This window comes from Chelmon rostratus, chromosome 21 (assembly GCF_017976325.1).
Source record: "Chelmon rostratus isolate fCheRos1 chromosome 21, fCheRos1.pri, whole genome shotgun sequence".
NCBI classification, from domain to species: Eukaryota; Metazoa; Chordata; class Actinopteri; order Chaetodontiformes; family Chaetodontidae; genus Chelmon; species Chelmon rostratus.
In genome coordinates, this window is record NC_055678.1 from 3,455,603 (window position 1) to 3,475,583 (window position 19,981).

The 19,981-nt window shown below is 43.7% G+C and overlaps 2 protein-coding genes across 3 annotated transcripts; one reads left to right on the plus strand and one right to left on the minus strand.

Annotated features, from left to right (window-relative positions):
• The first annotated feature begins 94 nt into the window (after positions 1–94).
• Positions 95–19,729, plus strand: LOC121624805 (cytochrome c oxidase assembly protein COX11, mitochondrial). Of its 2 annotated transcripts, none has more exons than XM_041962714.1 (5): positions 95–183; positions 17,399–17,753; positions 17,841–17,996; positions 18,314–18,439; positions 18,526–19,729. In XM_041962714.1, exons 2-5 carry the CDS (start codon positions 17,442–17,444, stop codon positions 18,712–18,714), a joined length of 783 nt encoding a protein of 260 aa, XP_041818648.1. In that variant the 5' UTR covers positions 95–183; positions 17,399–17,441; the 3' UTR covers positions 18,715–19,729. The 2 variants fall into 2 exon arrangements, with proteins under 2 accessions (XP_041818648.1, XP_041818647.1); XM_041962713.1 differs by lacking the exon at positions 95–183 and adding an exon at positions 16,365–16,443.
• On the minus strand, positions 7,446–14,741 carry LOC121624804 (chromobox protein homolog 2-like). The gene is made up of 5 exons (XM_041962712.1): positions 14,676–14,741; positions 14,540–14,583; positions 12,981–13,046; positions 12,403–12,472; positions 7,446–12,314 (listed from the first exon to the last, which is right to left on the minus strand). The coding sequence occupies exons 1-5, from the start codon at positions 14,739–14,741 to the stop codon at positions 10,884–10,886; spliced, it is 1,677 nt and encodes a 558-aa protein (XP_041818646.1). The 3' UTR covers positions 7,446–10,883.
• Positions 19,730–19,981: the final 252 nt, after the last annotated feature.

A 19,981-nucleotide genomic window follows, 5' to 3' on the forward strand; every position in this document is an offset into this window, starting at 1 on the left:
AAAATGAACCACGAAGAGTTCAGATGTTCAGAAACTGATCTGTTCCACTGACTGACAGCACAAATGTGACACAGATGATGGTGCGAGTTCATAATACAGACTGAACACGAGGATTCAAACTGTCTGTTTGAATCTTCATCAGTACGTCTCGTCTTCAGATGCTGTCAAATAAAAAGCGAGCACGTGAGTGAGGCTTCATTTATTCTTACGAAGAAATATTTATTGATAAAGTGCTTCAGAACCAGTGATGGAGGAAGTATTCAGATCCTTTGCTACAGTAAAAGTACTAATACCACACTGTACAAATACTCTGGTACAAGTAAAAGTCCTGCATTACTTCAGTAAAAGCATGTAAGTATAATCAGGAGAATGTACTTGAAGTATTAAAGTACAAGTACTCAGTGCAGTAAAATGTCCCTGTGACTGTTCTGTCTGATCTCATCAGATTATTGTGACTCAGTCGTTCAGGTCAAACCAGGATTTTACTGTTGGAGCTGGTTGAGGCTCATTTTCAGCTGTTTTGTATCAGACTGCAACTAATGATTCTTTTCATTCTGGATCAATCTGCTGATTATTTCCTCCATTAATCGATCGATCATTTGGTTTGGAAACATTGTGAACAATAGTGAGAAATGTGGTGACGATGAGGCCAAAGTGACGCCTTCACAGTGTTTGTTTAGTCCAAAGCTCAACATTTCTACAAACACATTCAGATCATTCAGAGGAAAAGCAGCAAATCAAACATCTGAGAAGCTGAAGCATCAAATGTTTTTACAGGAAAAGTCACTGAAACCATCATCACAACAGACGATCAATCATTTTCTGTCAGTCCACTAATTGATTAATCAACTAATTGTTTCATCTTTACTTGTATAAACTGTTGGGTCGATTAATTTATAGCAAAACTCCAGATTATAAAAACTCTTAATTTGTTTGTGTGTAAAAAGAGAAGAAAATACTCAAGTACCTCAAATTTATACTTCAGTACAGTACTTGTGTAAATGTACTCAGTTTCATTCCAGCAGTGTTCACACAGCAGGAGAACAGAGACATGAAACACAGACGAGTGAAAGGACCTGCAGGTGATTTCAGGCGACAGGAAATCTGTTTCACAGCGACTACGAACTGGATTCTGAAGTTCTGAGATCCTTCAAAGTAAACCTACTGATACCACAGCGTAAAAATACCCTCATACACTAAATATACCCAGCTGAAGTAAAAGTATTATTAGCAAAATGTACATAAAGTTTGAAAAGTACTTGTTTTCTCCTGTGCCTGATCTGATTCTATGTGACATTATTAGATTGTTAATACTGAAGCTTCACTGTTGGAGCTGCTGCAGGTGGAGCTACTTTCCACTACGTCATGTACAGTTAGCTAGTTTAATGGGGCCCAACTTCAGGGTCGGGCCCCTTCAAAGGGTCAGCACATCAATCTGAGGGGTCATCAGATGATTAATGGGAGAAAAAGTTCTGATACACAAAAAAACTCAGCTATTACTCAAAACTGATTCAGAATCAGGAGGCTTTATCAGCGTGTAATCTCAGCTCACCGTTTGAAGCCTCGTGATTGGACTGTTCTTGCCAGAATGCACCTTGGGAGACGTAGTCGACGTCTCTCCTCCAGTCAGTTTTTACCTTTTTGACCTTTTGCCAGAACCAGCTCAGCTGTTCAGTCCATCACAGACCTGGAGAGAAAGAACATTTAACGTGCCGATGAGGAAGTTAATTCACCTGTCGGCAGGTGTGTGTGAAATAAAGCCACAGTTCACACACACACACACACACACCTGCTGCAGAACACGCACTGCTTCACGCCGTGTGCAGACAGGTGGAGGGCTCTGTCAGTCACACTCACTGCTGCAGTTCAAACTTCATTCGACACTGAAGACGTGTGCAAAGTTACACCCCCTCCGCTCTAAGACGCCGTTTGATGGACGTCACATGATCACCTGCAAACACTTGAATTGAACCAGGAAAGTTTAGAAAGCAGACGAATATTCAGAAAACCAAACAAAGACTTTTCAGCTGACTCGTCCTGTGATTTAAAGGTATGTGAAGGATTTCAGCGACGTGAAGCCTCCGTCACGTCCTTGACTCTGCGTCGGCCTGTTAGACCCACAGAACAAAAGTTACCAGCAGAGTTTCTATCAACATCATTCATATGAACGGAGGCAGCAGTCACTCCCTGAGCTGAACGTTTAATGTGGCGGTTTGACGAGGAAGAGGAGGAGGAGGAGGCGGCGTTCAGGTGTCTTTCACCACACAACCCTGAGTACCAACAAATAACGGCCAGAAAGCTCAATATTTGAAGTTGACCACAGTATTGTGCTCAACCCCCCTCCAACACACACCTGCAGGATTTGTGAGTCGTGAAGTTTTTCCCTGTGTGTTGAATTTCTGCAGAAACAAAGTGGCTAAACTCTGCGTGACGTGAGTGTGTTGGGCGTCTCTGATGAAGCTGCAGAGGATGAGGAGCTGAAGCTGCAGGTTCAGTCTCGTGATGTGGGCAGATGGGTGGAGGGCAGGCGCTGTGAGGTGGACGATTCAAACACACTCTTATCGCTTCAGAGTGGGCAGGTATTCAGGTCGAGGTCAAGTCCAGCTTTGATGGTGTGTGTGTGTGAGACTGGTGGCTGGCACCTGATTGAACTTCTTACCCCCCGCTGCATACTTGCACCCAGCAGGTCTGCTGTGTTGCTTGACTCAGGCAGTAAATCCACTGTGGTGAAGAAGCATCATGAGCAGGTAAAAGAGGCTGATTTCAGAGCAGGGATCTTTAAACAATGAGCGCCTGAACGACGAACCTTTTAAAAAAATCAGCAGCAGATTCTTCATCGCTCCTGAAGACCGACAGCGGGATTCAGAGAGGAGACGACGGGACGACGCCGCTGAAGGAAGCAGTCGGTCGTCAGGAAGACACCATCAACACCTCCGTATGAACAAGTCCTGCTGTCTCTGACACAAACGTCTGCGGTCGCGCTGTAATGATAAAATGCAATAAATTTCATTAAAAAAACAAAGCTGCAGTGTGTTGACATAGATTACAGTCTGATAATTACTGTTCATTAAGTCTAAATGTCTTCACAATAAAATATTCACTGGTACGGTGGAAGAAGACACTGAGCATCTATCAAACACATTTCTCATTATTTGTACTTGTTGTCATTTGTCAGATCATCCTTCAGTGTTTTCACCATGAACACAACATTCATGTGACTTTTCATTACGATCAGGATGAAACACTTTCAGAGAAAACTTTCATAAAAGTCATAAAAGTTAACCCTGCTGGTTCCCTCATTGTTCCGTGTACTTCTTCCTTTGTACTTAAAGTTCTTGTAAGTACTTCATTGGTACCTATTATGCAGCGGTTCATCACAAATTCAGATGATTGGTGCAAAGAAACAAAGTACATTAAGTACTTTACTTGAGTATTTCCCTTTAATGTTACTTAATATTGTACTTTCTGCTTCACTAAATCTATCTGACAGTTTACTCAGTTCATTAAATCGTTGCCGGCTGTCATCGGAAGTGAAGACTTGCTGTCTGAGTCGTGGTAACGCTCAGATAGACGTACACGTACATCAGGGATGGAGCTGTGAAAACAACCCGTGGACGGGCTCTCACAGGTCGGACGAGTGGGAGAAGTCGGATGTCACACCGAGACGTTTCGAGGTTTTCACTTTAGTGCGAGGAGACAGCCGGCATCTGCAGCCGCCCGCCGCCGCCGCCAGGATCCACCCACCCACACACGCACACCTCAGCTGTCTGTGGAGCTTTCCCTAAAAACATGCAGCGTTGTTTCACGTCCTCCATCTCTCTTCATTCATCTGAATCCTGCTGGAGGCTCGACGGAGCCCAGAAGTGCCCAGAGATGTCAGCAGAGGCCCCCAGAAGCGGCGGGTCAGAGCCGGGAGGCTGCCGCCTCTTTACCAAAGCCTGACCTGCCTCCTGTACTGCGCACATGAAACCGCTTCAATCTACGCTGCACAAAAATAAAACTGAAGCACAGCTGCAAACCTCAAGACGAGAAGGGACAGAATCAAAATAAAAACATCACATTTAAAAAAATCAGATGCACATTTACTCAAGTACTTTACACTTCAGAACAATTTTGAGGTACTTCACTTGAGTATTTCTATTTTCTTTTCATACTTTTACTGCACTACATGTCAGAGGGAACACAACAAACACATTCACAAGCGAGCAGCAGCATGAAGTCATTAAAAAGAGCTCCCTCGTTACCAGCTGCAGCTTTAAAGTGACGAACACATGAATGTCGTGCTGTGTGATGATCTTTATATTTAGAACCTTTTTGCAAATTCTCAATTAAGTTTGTAATAAAATGTAGAACATTAATGCACAAAATATAAAAAGGTACAAAGGAAACATTTCCAACTGTAGTTGCAACAGAGCTACATTCGAGCTCCAGCAGCCTCCTGCAGGATCCACTGCTGCTCAGTGTTCCTCACGTCATATCATCCACCGTTAGAAAGCCAACATTCACAAGACTCGACTGATTGAAACCATTTCAGGATACAATCAAACCAGGAGGAACAAACGAACAACCCAATAAAATTGATGCAACATTGAGGCAACTCACCGTTGACGTCTCTCAGTGATCCTCATCAAATCCAGGATCCAGCTCCAGTCCAGGTCCTTCTGGTTCCGTATCGAGCTTGAAAGGAGACTGTGAAACTTTGGACTGTATCCCTTTGGACTTTGGACTTCACCTTTAAAAAGCAGCTCAGCACCTGTTCAGACTGTAATTTTCACTGACTCATTATAATTTATGTCTATTTTATGGTTTTATTCTTCCGTCTGCATTCATGTCGCTTGCTTTATTTCTTTTTTGAAGCACTTTGTGATGCTCTGCTTGTCAAAGGTGACTCAAAAGTTACTGACCTACCTACCATAACGACACACATGAAGGAGTAACAAGCAAGCATCGCAGCTCATGTTGTCCATAAGGATCAGGGCTATTGATCCGCTGATTGACAGCGAGACAGGCCGATCGGTTTGTGGACGCCTCACCTCTGGGACTGATGGGGTTAACAGGCTGCAGGTCTGTGCTGACAGGCAGTGCTGTTGGTACAGCAGCAGATTGATGACAGTCTGCTGTGTCTGAACCAACACGGAGACTCAGACCCAGACAGACTCTCACACACTGCTGTTAGGTAATCCAGGCTGCCATCACTGTGTGTGTGTGTGCTCTCGCAGTGTGGTGGTATGTAACTAAGTACATTTACTCGAGTACTGTACTTACTACTTAGTGTGTGCACAGGGCCAACAGCCACTAGGGGCAGTGTTGTGCCACTGTCTGTCAGTCACCATCAAAATGAAGTGTGATATCTTGAAGGTGCTTAAATGTTCAAAACACAGCACCTGCAGCACCTATATTCACCCTCTGTCTGAAACGCTCCTGTTTCTTTGAGGCCCCCCTTCCGACAAGCCCACTCTGCTCTGATTGGTCAGCTCCCACTGCAGCTCACAGCTCTGCCATGTTTTTAGCCTCCAAGTTTCGCTGCACTTTTTCTACTGTGAATATCACCATAACAACCTTCTCTAAACCAAAACCTTCACCACCACACATGTTCGACCATGGCTGTGTATCAGCCTCAGCCTCACTGCTCAGCAGGCTGCTAACGTTATAGCTAACGGTCTTTTTACAGTCTCAGCAAGCTAGCTGCTGGGTGCTAATCAAAGTTACACAACGTTATTAAGCAAATGAATCCTTGAGGTTTGACATTTCACACTGTCCGGTATAGAAGCAAGACACACACACATCCCAATGGGCATCCATGTAACAACAAAGCTAACGCTACCTGAGCTAGCGCTGCAGTAACATTGTAGTCTTTCACAAAAAGCTACATGAAAAAACAGCATCCTGGAATCGAAACCAACATTTGAATTTGGTGAGTTGGATTTGAAACCACCAAAGAGGCAGCAGGTGGAAAACTGCACGTGGAGCCACAATATTTTCACATCTGACGGCTGAATTAAAGGTTAAGTTGGATCAAACCAGAGCTGATGATTGAAAGACGAACAAAGTTTTGGAGAGTTTAATTTTGTTTCTGTCAAGTTTGAAAAAACAATGTTTTATGGTGAGCTGCAATGTAAAAATCCTGTTTTTGTAAATGGAGTCTGGTGGTTTTGAGGAGAGTGAAATAACAGCTGTTTCTGGTCGTTCCCAGCCCAGCAGCATCGTTAATGGTGTGAAACGATGGCAGTTTGGTTAAGTTTAGGGAACGTCAAGGTTCTAGTAGATGTTTTGCCTTTCATCCAAGGGGCTTCTTCAGCATCTTCTAGTAAGAGGTTAAAGCCTGGGACTCCCACCAGTCAGTCAGACCTGAAGAAGATTCTTGGATGAGAGGACAAATGTCCTCTTGAACCTCAAACATGTCCAGCTGCCTTTTTAAGCACTTCGAAGTACCATGACCTTGATGCATGAGAATCTTCATCACAACATGAAGTACAAGTACCTCTAATTTGTACATCAGTGCAGTACTTGAGTAAATGGACATGCATTACACTACTGACTATATCTGAGTTGAATATGAGTCTTACATAAGTCTCCAGTGCAAAAGTTGAAACTGCTAAAATTACCACAAACTGAGACTGTGACACCTGCAAGTGTGTGTGTGTGTGTGTGTGTGTGAGTGTGGTCATGTATTACTCATGTTGTGGGGACATAAATCTGTTTACACAGTAAAATTGTGGGGACTCGCCTTCCTCGTGGGGACAAAACACAAGACGACATAATTTAAGTCACTAAATTTTAGGGTGAGGACTTGGGTTAAGGTTTGGGTAGGGGTTAGGATTAGGTTAAGGTTATGGTTAGGGCAAGGTAAGGTTTAGGGTTTAGGTTTAGGGTCGGGTTATGGTTAGGTTTAGGTTAGGGCTAGAGTTAGGGCTGGGTAAGCAGTGGTTATGGTTAGGGTAAGTCTCCAGGAAATGAATGTAAGTCTATGTAATGTCCCCAAAATGATGGAAACACGACTACGTGTGTGTGCGTGTGTGTGTGTGTGTGTGGTTACACTGCTCCACACTGTTCAGACTGTTTATACATACCAGTGTGCTGTGAGGGCCCCTCTGTCACAGCCTGTTTACTCAGACTTATTTTGGGAAAATTCCACCTCTCTGCACGACTCTGGCCATAAATCACTGAGTCTGCAGCTTTGTGGGATGATAGTTTCTGTCACTCACACACGATGTGTGTCTCTGATGGTGTAACTAAGTACAGTTACTCAACTGGCCTTTTCCTTCATGGAATTTTAGTTTTTAATTTCACTACATTTATCTCACAGCTACATTTACAGGAAACAGTTCTGATAACAATGAGAACTGTGACAGTCATAATGACGATGAAGATGACAATAACAGTAACTCATCTCTTCCTTCAGTCATTAATGGAACAAGATGTCGACACGTCAGGCTGCACTCGATAGTTTTAGATGAAACACTGTGTTGTTTTTTTGTTTGTTATAATGAAGCCAGATTTATCAATCATTTATTAATCCATTCACTCAGTGTATTTATCCGCTCACTTGAATTATTTCTGTTTGTTCTGTTCATTAATCCATTAATTCACACAATTAATCTGCTTCCTCCATTTGTTAATTTGTTCGCTTGCTTCATTAATCCGTCTCCTCACTTGATTTATTCATCTGTTTGGTTCATTAATCTTTTCAATCACATGGATTATTCACCTGTTTGCACCGTTTGTTAATGTGTTCACTTGGTTTATTAATCTCAGTTTGTCCATCAACAAAATCAGCAAACAGGATTAAGTATGAAACTGAAGCCAGGAGCTTGATTTACTGTCCAATGGGGACATCTGCTGGTGAAGATGTGAACAGCAGCCACAGCGCAAAACATGACGAGAATCCACACGGGACGTTTTCATCGTTTATGTACTTATGGGTTTTTTCTAATACCTTCAAAATGGCAGAGAGGCACACAGGCTACAAGTATCTGAAGCTAGTAAGCCAATATGAGCACCAGATAGAGATCAGATATCACATGAAAAAAAAAATATTTACAAATATAAATTAACACATATTTCAAATCCAAAGACACTGTGACGGCAAATGTATTAAAATGGTATAAAATTGGCAAATATAAGTGATGATGGAATGTCTCTTCTGAGATGAGAAGAAATCAGCTTACATTTATACTGTGCGTAGTGCAAGGAATACTGTCAATAATTAAAATCAAAAACAAGATAATTCACATTCTTAACACCTTTGGTCCAAAGACAAATGAAAGATGTTTACAAAAACCCAGAGTGGATTCGTGTATGGATGAAAACTTACTGGTCACAGAAAGACTTCACTTCTTTTTTTAGTTTTTTGAATTTTTCTTTTAAACATGCTGCCCTGGATAAAGCCATATATTTAGTCTGGATACAGGTCCAACAAGCACAAGAAGTCCTACTCAAGCTAATCATCACAAGCAGCTGAGGCGTGGCAGTGGGCTCGATAGCCTCTGGAAGAACCTGAGGCACTGGAGAGGTGGTGTTATACATCCATCTGTAGTTATTAAAGCCCATTTTTACACCTGCTAATAAAACACAATCTGTAAACTGAGAGAAGCAGCTAATGGTGCTCAAGATTCATCAACTGATTCATCACCTGATTTGATCAAGAGGACTTTCAACTGCAGCTGACAGTCTTCATCACTGGATGGAGCAGTTACATGATAGCAGGTTATACAATCACCTGTTATCACATGACCAAAATTTCCATATAGAAAGCTCCATTCATGCGAGGACAACACTGTGCTGGTGAAGCTCTGGAAAAAGAGCTTGGAAATTGTCAATGTACTGAAGCGTGAAACTTCAACACACTGACTTCAAACCAAACTCCATTCAAAAAGTTACAATTTATACCCACCCAACGATCCTCAGTGAGGCCTGCAGAGGGGGTGTGCCATGTCATATCATTCACTACAATATTTTCAATATGATAAAAATTTCGCAGCACGCAGCAACAAGCATGGCTGAAAGCTGACTTAGCATTGCTACAGCTCCGTAGCTGGAGGAGAGGAGTTAGTTCAACAAACAGGAGCGACTAAAGTCATGTGGAGGTGGTCTGGGTACAAAAGATCAGGCATCTGTTGCTCCAGCTATACGCAAGTTCTCACTCACGATAGGCTGCAGGCGCCACATTAAATGACACAATGTTTGGTTGCACCGCGGAGACGAAAGGCTCACCTGAACTAATCTGGCCCAAACTCACCAACATATTGTCGCAGAAAATAACTGTGTTCAATCAGTGAAAAGCACAGTTCTTAATGTGCTGTTTATGACCATGTTGTCCGTTCGTCTTTCACACTTTGGTATGCAATAGCGAAGAGGCTAACTGCTAAAAATAGCTAACATTAATCACCAAACAACAACAAAAAGGTGCTAAGATGAGGATGCAGCATCAAGATTAGGCGACAAGCAAACAACCTTGATCTACAGGAAGTTCAATAACAACAACAGTGACATCGAGTGGTGAAACCAATAAACTACAACATGGGCTAATATAATGGTACGCTATCGTTGGACAGATGACATAATGTTATAACAAACACATAATGATGCTGACACTAACAAACTGTTATAAATTAGTAGCTGTTAATTAGAAAGTTATCTAACTCTATATACCAACACTACAGCACCGTAAACTGCTACAGGTGTAGTCTGTGTACCGTTACGGTTTGTGCACTGTTACAGGAGTATACTGTATACTGTTACAGGAGTAGTTTGTAGCTGGTATAATTCTCTCCTCCTCATCCTCCCAGTTATCCCCCCTTTCAGAACGATGCTTCATGCCAACCACTATTTTACGGAGGACTTTGCACAAACTCGGTGTAAGACTGAAGTTGTAACTCATGTCTATGTTGGAACTATTTCAGCTGATGCAACCTTTAAAATGTTAGTAATATGTAAACAGTCCTTAGGTAGACATTATCTTCAAACTAGGCTACGTTTGAATTTACGTATAGCTGGCGCAGCCTTTTGCACATGTACAACGAACCATGGTGGCATCTAAGAAGTGCCAGAGGACTGTAACCGAAACTTATTTCACCACCTCGAGGTGAAGCACCCGATCGAGTACGAGGAGAGCCAAAGATCCTGTGAGGAGAGTGGCTGTGAGATCTAAACCAAGCAGACAAACTACATCAGCTCAGCATGGCTGAATCTTTGGCAAGCTGCGCTCCACGTTTTGTCATATTGCCAAGAATAGTATTATCACAGAATTACCCTGATTGTAAGCCCCTGATCAGTGGTTTTCCTTCATTTTAACAGCACCACCACAAACAAAAATCCACTGACCTCCATTGTATTGAAGTGGACGTTGCAAAGATCTCCGACACTGACCGGATCTGCATGTCTAGACACCACTAAGAGAAAGTGAATCTGGCTGAAGCACTCTGACCTCCGCGCCCAGACGTTAACTACATCAGGTGGATGCAGGGCGATGGATGGATGGATGGACAAACTGTACTTCCAGGACTTCATTTTCGCTTCTCCAGACACAGACTGCATTTGAATATCAGGTGTAAACAGGGTCTAACATCAGGGCTCCTACACTGTTTCAACAAACACTTGACCAAAGGAAATTCTTCTTCAGTTTGATGTCTCCACTGTGTCTTTGTCCTCTACGTCTTATGTAACATCGCTGGATGACTGAAACCACAGAAGCTGTGGTTCGGACGACATGGTAAGTCTCCCAAACTTGTTGTGCATTTCTAAGCATATAAAGAGCTGAGAATGAGTCTCTGTAGATAAACATCCAGAGTGGTGCAGGAACCCTGAGAGCTGTCATGGGAAGAGTTGTCAGACAGTTCGGTCCAGCTCAGCTCTGCAGACTGAGGCATCGTCACAGACGTCCTTCAGTGATTCCGTGAGTTGAAGAATCCCACGCTGGTCGGCGACTCCTTCACCGTCACCGTGATGAAGTTGGCCGTGACGTCGGTGACGAACACGTGTTCCAGGAGGCTCCGGGCTGGCCGCCAGTCCGTTTCCGTGTCAGACTCTGTGGCGTCATTTCCGAGGCTGGGCCTGCTGTTGTTTGGATACAGGGAGGCGTCGTGCTCCGATTCGCTGCTGCTGGTCTCGTCCGAGTCGCCGGTGCTGAGCTCGTTCAGACTCCGGTTCTGAGAGCTGAGCCCGTGTTTCCTCTCCTCGTGCCTCCCGCTGCCGTTCCCTCGGCCCGAGCCGCTTCCTGTCAGCTTCTTAGCGTCCGCTAACATCTCCTTCCCCCTGTCGTCTCTGAGCCTCCCCTGGTCTGCACCGCCGCCTGCTGCCAGACCAGCGCGCTGCCCACCGGCGGATGTTAGAGTGTCTTTCATACTACCTACTCCTCCCTTCACAACGATGCTGCCGCCACTCCTCAAGCTAGACCTGGACGCTGCAGCTCCGGCGCCGCTTGTGTTGTTTCCCTGATGGCTGCTGCCAGCTGGCGGCTTGCTGACGCTCTGCAGGTTGAGGGCTCGGAGGCTGAGCGCCTGGTTGGCTCGGTCTCGAGGCGTCGGCGAGGACGACGGTTTGGAGAGGATGGAGTTCTGCTGCTTGTGTTGAACCAACCCGGTCTGACCTTCCTGCCTCCTCTGGCCCAGCGGCGAGCGCTGGACTGTCTGGCCTCCTCCGAAGCTGCTGTGCAAACCCACCGACCCCGAACCTCCACCTTGTTTCAGCTGAGACATCTTAAACCCGTCACCTCGGCTGCAGCCTGTTTCTGAGATGGAACGCTTCAGCTCCGACAGAGAGTTCTTACTTTGAGGGGACGGACTGGTTTTGTTGTAGGAGGAGCCGGAGGACGGAGACATGGAGCGACTGGTCCAAATGCAGCTGAGGGATCCGGATTTAGAGGCGGCAGTCTGGGAGAAGGAGCTGGCGGAGGTCTGGGAGGCGGAGGCAGCCTCATCTCTGGAGCTCCTGCTCAGCCCTGTGTAGGTGAAGCTGGCCGGCTGCAGAGGTTTCTTCACCCCAGGTCGAGGCTCCTCCCTGGGCGATCTGAGCACCTGGTGGTGGCGTGGAGGAGGGGGAGGGGGAGGAGGAGGAGGCGGTCTGCTCTTCGCTTGTCTTAAAGCCCTCAGATCAGGGTGGAGTGGCTTCCTCCCACGCTTATTCTTGCGGGGAGGATCTGGTTTGGCCAGCACGATCTGTGGCCTCTTCTGGGGGACAGGATGGACGCGAGGGCTGGGCTTCGCCTTCTTTGTGTGATCTTCATCCTCTGAGGAAGAGGAGCAAGCGGATGACGAAAGGCCAGAGGAAGAGGAGGACGAGGAGCGGCTGTCTTTCGCAGCAGCTGGTTCGGGTGGCTAAAAAGATAAACAATAACATGGTTTCAGGCTGCGGCACTTCAAGCGGCTTCAGCACAGATGAAACGCTGCAGCAGAGAAGAATTACCAGAATCTTCCGCGGACGTCCTCTCGGCCTCTTTCCTTTCTTCTGGAACAGAAGCTCCCTCTCTTGTTCTCTAAAAAATATCAACAGTCTTTCACATAAAACATGCAGATGTTGTCCCGTGTTGCTCTGCAGACATTTCAAAAGAAATAGGTGGATAAGTGGCGGTCTTTCCTTTGCATCCACACAGTCTGGCTCTGAATGTAACACATTTTCCTGCTAAATCATCCTGTTGCTTCAGTTTATTTTCAGGCTTTAAGCTCGTAACTGAAGATAGAAAGTTCTGGAAACTTTCCAGTGAGTGGACGTCATGACTTTCATGTTAAACTAAAACTGTTCTTCATTCGACATTTACATGCACAGTTGTTACTATAAACACCTAATGTGATTAACAACTAGTCAGATAACTTTTTAAAAAGAAATGCAATTTTTGTTTCTTAAATCACTTTCACCTTTCTCAACATTGGTTTCTTCTCACCAGGTTATCTTTTTGCTTCTATATGAAAACATCCCATAGAGATAATGGGATTATGTGTCTGTTTCCACTAACAAACTATGACCACATCGAAACCAACACACACCTCTTGTGAAATGCTGCCAGAAGCCTCGGGTCCAAAATATTTTCCTCTGGCTCCCAGCTGTTGTGCCTGAAAACATCAGAAAACTGCTTCAACAGAACATATTTAGAAAAATCAGGTCAAGCTTAAATTAAAGGATTTGGGTCATTTATTTTCTCTTTATTTTATAGTTTTAGTGGCTCCGCTTCAGTTTGGGTCCTGGGTGACAACTTAAAACAGCAGCAATTGATTTTTGTGGCCATTTGGGGGCAGCACAACAAGCTGAGACCACAACACAGTTTATAATTTCATATAGCTCATACACAAATCCAGCAGACTCAGAGCAACATGATCACTCCGCTGCAGTCAATTAATGTCCACCTGATGAATCTAAGGACAACAATCACTCTCTTTTATCTCCAGAAACTTTAGCTGCTAAATGCTCCACTATGTTCACCAGCTGGTCTGCTTAGCAGGTCGTGTTTGGAGGCTTGTTTGATAAACGGCAGCCTGCTGCTGCTGGACGCAGCACTGAGCATCCGTGGGCCAGAAAACCAAAATAATAATGATCCAACAACAACTAAAGAGCTTTGAAGAGCTGAGGGGTGCTACGAGGGCCACTTTTCACACGTCACACAGTCATTTAATCCGTTTTAATGTGAAAAACATGAAATAATGCAGCTTTAAAATGAAGTTCAGTGGGTTTGAACAATGCTTGGTGTAGCAACATACATTAGGTTGATAAACACATTAAATTTACAACAGAGATTAAACAACAGACATTTATTCTACAACTATTCTGACAATCTAATAATAATTTTCGTATTTTTTAAGCAAAACTCTCGAACTCAGGTTCCTTATGAGGATTTTATTTAACTGTAAACTGAACATTGGAGAGTTTTCGGTTGTTGGTCAGACAAAAGGAGACATTTGAAAACACAACTTTACTCTCTGAGGCTTTGTGATGGGCTATTTTATTATTAGATTGACTGGAATGTTAAAGGCTAAATAATTAACTGGAAACAGTCATAACTGCAGGCCTAATTTACAACATACAAGGTAGAGACTGGACTACAGAAAGTCACCTGTGCAGCACGAGTCCAGTAACACTGAACACTGTCCAGCTGCACACATGAAGGATATTTGCTGTCAAACTGGCCTGTGACCAGAACAACTGCACGGCTGATGTTAATATGTAAGCCTTTTGACGAGGTGCATGAAAATAACTCGAAAGTTGTGTTATGTTCCGGTTGTGGTTCAGTTTTCATGGATGCAGGTGATCCAGAGGAGCCTGCAGCTTGACTGATGTTCGCATTAGCATCAGCTGCTTGGCGTGAAAACGGAACAGAAAAGCCGAAAAATGAGAGCAGAAATGGCTGCTGCGGCTCCGTGAAGCCACCGACTGTTTATCCGTCAGTGTGTTGAAGGGAAGTCTGCTGTTTTTTACGCCTCCAGAGAGATAAAACCCGACCGTAAACACCGCGGCACTACCAGGCATTGTTTGGTGCCATTTTTCAGTGTGTTAGCGACTGTATGTGTCGTTAGCCGCGGCGGCTAGCGCAAGACGCTAGCTAGCTACTTACTTGGACGACCACCCTCTCCACTTCACCAAATACTCAAACTTGCCCTGTGAAAGAGGACAGAAAATGTCAGAAGACACAAGGAAACGAGTCCAGTGAGAAGACGTGTCCCCGCGGAGCCGTAGCGCTGTTTTCTTACCTTTTTCGGCCGTTTGCTGAGGATGCATTCCGCATCGAATACCTGGCCAACTGTGACCCCCTCCATTACTACAGCAGCTCCGAACGAGCAGGGAGCGCATGTTTGACCCCGCACGGCCACCGTAGCTCCTAATTGATCACATGTATAAATGTTAATGATCCATTAAAATAGCCAGTAATAGACTTCATAATAGGCCTTAAAAATAACAAAATAAAGAGAATTGTACCCCTTATAATAATGATGTTGTACTTAATTGTAACAACATTTTGTTGATTCATGTATTAATATTAATTTGAGTGACAGAGGTAAATATGAATTTCTCTGAACAATAAATACCAGCTGATATTTGGTATTAGAGTCTGTTCGTTTTACTTTCTCCTTCTGCTCCTCTACATTTATCTGACAGCTATAGTTACTAAATACTTTACAGATTTACATCAAAAACATGTGAGGAGTTTGTAAAATACGAGGTTTTGCTATAAATTTAACTCCTCTCCACTTCGAGCTATCACCCCCAGCAGCCCCTCACTGCAGTGAGAGACTGTGAGAACTGTGAACCACTGCACACAGTACTTAACACCTACACCTCTACCTCCACCTGCACCTTCTGTGTACTTAACTTTTAAGTACACACATTCACTTAACTAAGTTATATTCTTTTTTACTATACTGGCACATTCCATTTTCATTGGTCGGTACATTTCACTGTGTATATTTTATTCTGCTTGTATATTTTATTCTGTTGCACATTTCACTTCCATATTTTATTGTTTATTGTTTAGTATATTTTATTGCCTTAGTATATTTTAATTCTGTTATATTTTTAATTGCTTTTTCAAATATTTTTACTGCATGTTTATTTAATTTTATTGTAGTTATCTTAATTTTATTCTTTCTAATCTTCTTATCTTTTTTTACTATCTGTTTCTAACATGGGGGTTGCAATGAAAATTTAATTGACATGTTCAATGACAATAAAGACTCTTGAATCTTGAATCTTGAATCTCCTCAACAGCTTATAGAATTACAGCTGAAATGATCAGTTGATTATTCAATCAGTGGATTGACCGAAACTGAATCATCAGCTGTGGTGATGATGGTTTCAGTGACTTTTCCTGTAAAAACATTTGATGCTTCAGCTTCTCAGATGTTTGATTTGCTGCTTTTCCTTTAAATGACTTGAATGTGTTTGTAGAAATGTTGAGCTTTGGACTGTTGGTTGGATTAAACATTGTGAAGGTGTCACTCATTTCAGAATGAGGATGCAACCAAAAGATCTAACCTGTCAATCAGTGAGCTTTAGAGCAGCTGGTAGGTGGAGGTTGTTAACTTTGAACAGAGAACAGGCTAGCTGCTCCCTCCTTATGCTAAGCTAAGATAACAGGCTGCTGGTTTCATATCAAATGGACACATGTGAGGTATCAATCCTCTCATCTAATTCTCAACAAGAAAGACAATGAGCGTGTTTCCACAAAATGACAAACTGTTGCTTTAATGATGTGTGTTTGTCCTGGTGTGTTTTAAGAGTGTTCACATCTTTTCTATTTACTGAAGCTCAGAGAGTTCAGTATCTTCACCAGGATCAGGTTCATTAGCCATTTTAAAGAGCTGCAGGAGACAAACCAGCCAGAGTTTAGCGGAACCTTTACGCTTGCGTCTACAGGGGAGCTAAATCTGTGTTGCACAAGGGTTATGTGTGTGTCCGCCGTACATGTTTGGTAATGTGTCGCTGTCCAGCGGTGAATGACAGTGGAGCTCATCGTCGAAGGTATAATCATTTTTAAGACAATTTAAATAACTGAAATAAGCCGTGTTTACAGTGAAATTAGCATGCTAGCTGCGGGTAAGATTGCAGAGCAGCCAGTGACTCCTAATGCTGTACCGATAGCTTAGCTCAGACATGTTTAGCAACATGATGACTGTTAGCTCGTTTTGTCAAATGTAACAGCTTGTTCAATCGGCTGCAATGAAACTCTGCTCAAACTTTGTCATTTTGTTCCGATCACAGTTAAGAACTCTATTTCATCGTTAAAATAGGGCATAACCTCGACGAAAGACGCGCACGGACAGAAATGGTGTCAGGTGTGAGTGTTCACAACACTGAACACGATTTCAGTGTCTGCTTTTAAAGGTGATTCCTGTTACTGATTGTGAGACTTTAGAGTGTAAAAGCTGGCAAAGCCGCTGTTTACAGAGTGGATCATAGCCGAACTGAAGAGTGTCTTCCGCGAAAAGTATTTTGTCGTACCATAGCAGGCACGCATGTAAGCAAACAAGGTGACATTAAAGTGTAGCTTTTTTTGAACGGAGTTTGGTGTGATGCTTTCACAGAACATGATTTATTGGTTGGATTGTTTTGGACATAGAAAGTCTTGAAAGTAGACCTGAAATGATAACTGAGAATAAGTTGATTGACAGAAACGTAATCTGCAACAATTGTGTTAATTGATTAATAATTTACTTTTTAAGATAAATACCATTTGCTGGTTCCAGGTTCTGCAATGCAAAAAATTGCTGCTCTTGTTTTAAAGTTGTGACAATCATTTTTCACAGGTTTCTAGTGCTTTAAAGACCAATATGATTGGTGAAAACAGTGATAAGCCCCACCTAGAGCCAAAAATCCAGATTATTTTGAAAATAACCCTTGCAGGTATTTTCTGTGTATTTCTGTGTAAGAGATGAAGTGTGTCAGAGCTGACTGCTGGTGTTTGCATTCCATCCAGGTGCTGACCCAGCTTCAGGTGTGGTCTGCCTGCAGTACCAGCCATGCTGCTCCCCCTCCTGGTGCGTCAGTCCCTCTGCTGCTCTCATATGTTGTTAACACAGTGCGTCCGGACGCGCCCGTGTGGCGCTGCAAGGACGCTGCACTCTCAAGCCCAGCACTTCCTGCAACGCAGGCTTCCCCTGCGCTCCCACACTCAGAGCCGAGGCGCCAAGAGCCGAAACAGGAAGTCCAAGAGCCAGGAAGAGGATTGGAAAACAAGGAATAAGACAGTGCTGACGTATATCACCGCCGCCGGGGTGGGGATGATCGGCCTGTCGTACGCTGCGGTGCCGCTCTACAGGCTCTACTGTCAGGTGAGCGGAGGAAACTTCCTGTTTCTGAGCAGATGTTTTTAATGACCAGCCTGCGGGTGTGACCGGTCTGTGTTCTTTGTCTGTCAGGCATCGGGGCTCGGCGGCACGGCGGTGGCCGGCCATGACACCGATTTGGTGGAGACGATGCAGCCGGTGAAGGAACGCGTCATCAAGGTTACCTTCAACGCAGATCGACACGCCAGCATGCAGTGGAACTTCAGACCCCAGCAGTCAGAGATCTTTGTGAGTCCTGGTTCCTCCTCAGAACTCCTTTAGTCAATTTGCCTCTTCTAAAACCGTTTTCACTAACTTGAAAATTGTCTGAGTGTGATGAACATCACCTGTTCATCAGGTGTGTGTTGGTGAGACATCATCATTAACAGAAAGCTGCCAGAAAAATGAATTTACAGTGCTGAGTGTCAGCAACAACACCAGCAACACCACACCTGTTCTGGTCCTGGTCCTGGTCCTGGTCTGGAACCAGGCCAGATTCATCTTTAACCTCAGATGTTTTCGATGATGATGATGATGATGATGGTGTGTGTGTGTGTGTTGTGCAGGTGGTTCCAGGTGAGACGGCACTGGCTTTCTACAGAGCAAAGAACCCCACAGATAAACCAATCACCGGCATCTCCACCTACAACGTGGTGCCCTTTGAGGCAGGACAGTACTTCAACAAGATCCAGGTAGTCCACGTGGCTCTGAGTCGCAGCTTTCCTCACCTCCTCTGAATCCTTGATGATAAACTAATGCCTCTGTCGTCTGTCTGCAGTGTTTCTGCTTCGAGGAGCAGCGTCTGAACCCTCACGAAGAGGTGGACATGCCCGTCTTCTTCTACATTGACCCAGAGTTCGACGAGGATCCCAGGATGGCCCGAGTGGACACCATCACTCTGTCCTACACTTTCTTTGAGGCGAAGGAGGGTCAGAAACTACCTCTGCCCGGATACAGCTACAACTGATCCATCCACAGCTGCTGCACCGAGAGGATCGTCCAAACACTGGACCAGGAACCTGATTCTGGTTTATGTTTCAGTCCAAGTTGAAATGAAAAGGAATAATCCAAGAATCTCTTCTTCTCTTCTTTGTATGTGCTTCAGCATACAAATGCAGCTTTTGATCATTTGTCTGCAAGACTAAGGAAAAGGTCCGACGTAATTGTTGTTTTTCCAGCATCTCAGAGCATTAAAGCCTCTGTGGGAAAAGAAAAATTCTGAGATTTTAACTCTCGCTTGTAGTAAAGAGGCGAGAGATGTCTGTTACAGGTTTCACCAGCAGGCACCTTATTATTAGACATGATTGAATCTTAAATTACAGTGAAAAATGATGTGTGAGTTAACACCCTGCAGTCCAAACACAGCAGTAACAGGACAGACTCGTGGCAACCTAATGTGACGATAACATACAACATCTTGCATTGTGCTCCGTATTCAGATTTTTTTGTCTTGAAAAGTTGTTTATAGCTTAATTCTTACAATACGTAATAATAATTATAATAGATTACTTTAGTTTCCCAACAGTGGCCCTAATACCCTGTCATATATGGCTCATTCTGGAAAATTCTTTAATGCAGCTTTTCATTCATAAAGTCCTGGAAGAATTTGATTGATCCCAGAAAACTCATGAAACAACTTTTAAGTGTCAGAATCTGTAGTTTGTCTGAAGTTTTTAGGCCTTAAAAGAGATTCTTGGATTCTTTTTCTATGTTTTACTTGCGGATGCTTCTATTTCACTCCACTTGAGGTCGAGGTGACGAGGCAACGCGTCAGGACGAAAAATAAAAACTAATCGATGACGTCTGAACTTCAGAGACTGAACCTTGGGAGCGTCGAGCTGCAGCTCTGAGACTCACAACTGTTAGGAGAGACTTTCTTGAAATCAGAAACTGTAACTTCACAGCCACTGTGGCCTGTGAGTAACAGTTATTACAGTAGATGATTGTTCAGAAGACTGACAACAAATCAATAAATTATGATTAAAAAGGGAGTCCGGCCGCCTGCAGAGATTCATTGAGCTGAAAAATGTTGAGTAACACTTTTCAGTCATGCTATGAGTTCGTGTCATCAGAACAAATTCAGGAAAAAGTTTGTCAGTCTCCTTTTAATTATTTTATCTCATTTTTAATTCTGATTCTTTTTTTTTTTTTACTTAGTTTGTTTCTATTTTTTGATACATGAAAATGATATTGACTTAAATGATCAAAAAGAGAGGTCAGGTCAATATTGCAGC

Excerpts from the sequence above, each read along its gene's own strand:
- LOC121624805 (XM_041962714.1), top strand. The coding sequence starts at position 17,442 with ATGCTGCTCCCCCTCCTGGTGCGTCAGTCCCTCTGCTGCTCTCATATG. Across the intron at positions 17,997-18,313 it reads CCCAGCAGTCAGAGATCTTT|GTGGTTCCAGGTGAGACGGC; the intron begins GTGAGTCCTGGT and ends TGTGTTGTGCAG. Across the intron at positions 18,440-18,525 it reads AGTACTTCAACAAGATCCAG|TGTTTCTGCTTCGAGGAGCA; the intron begins GTAGTCCACGTG and ends GTCTGTCTGCAG.
- LOC121624804 (XM_041962712.1), bottom strand. The coding sequence starts at position 14,741 with ATGGAGGGGGTCACAGTTGGCCAGGTATTCGATGCGGAATGCATCCTC. Across the intron at positions 14,584-14,675 it reads TCAGCAAACGGCCGAAAAAG|GGCAAGTTTGAGTATTTGGT; the intron begins GTAAGAAAACAG and ends CCTCTTTCACAG. Across the intron at positions 12,473-12,980 it reads CTGGCAGCATTTCACAAGAG|AGAACAAGAGAGGGAGCTTC; the intron begins GTGTGTGTTGGT and ends GATATTTTTTAG.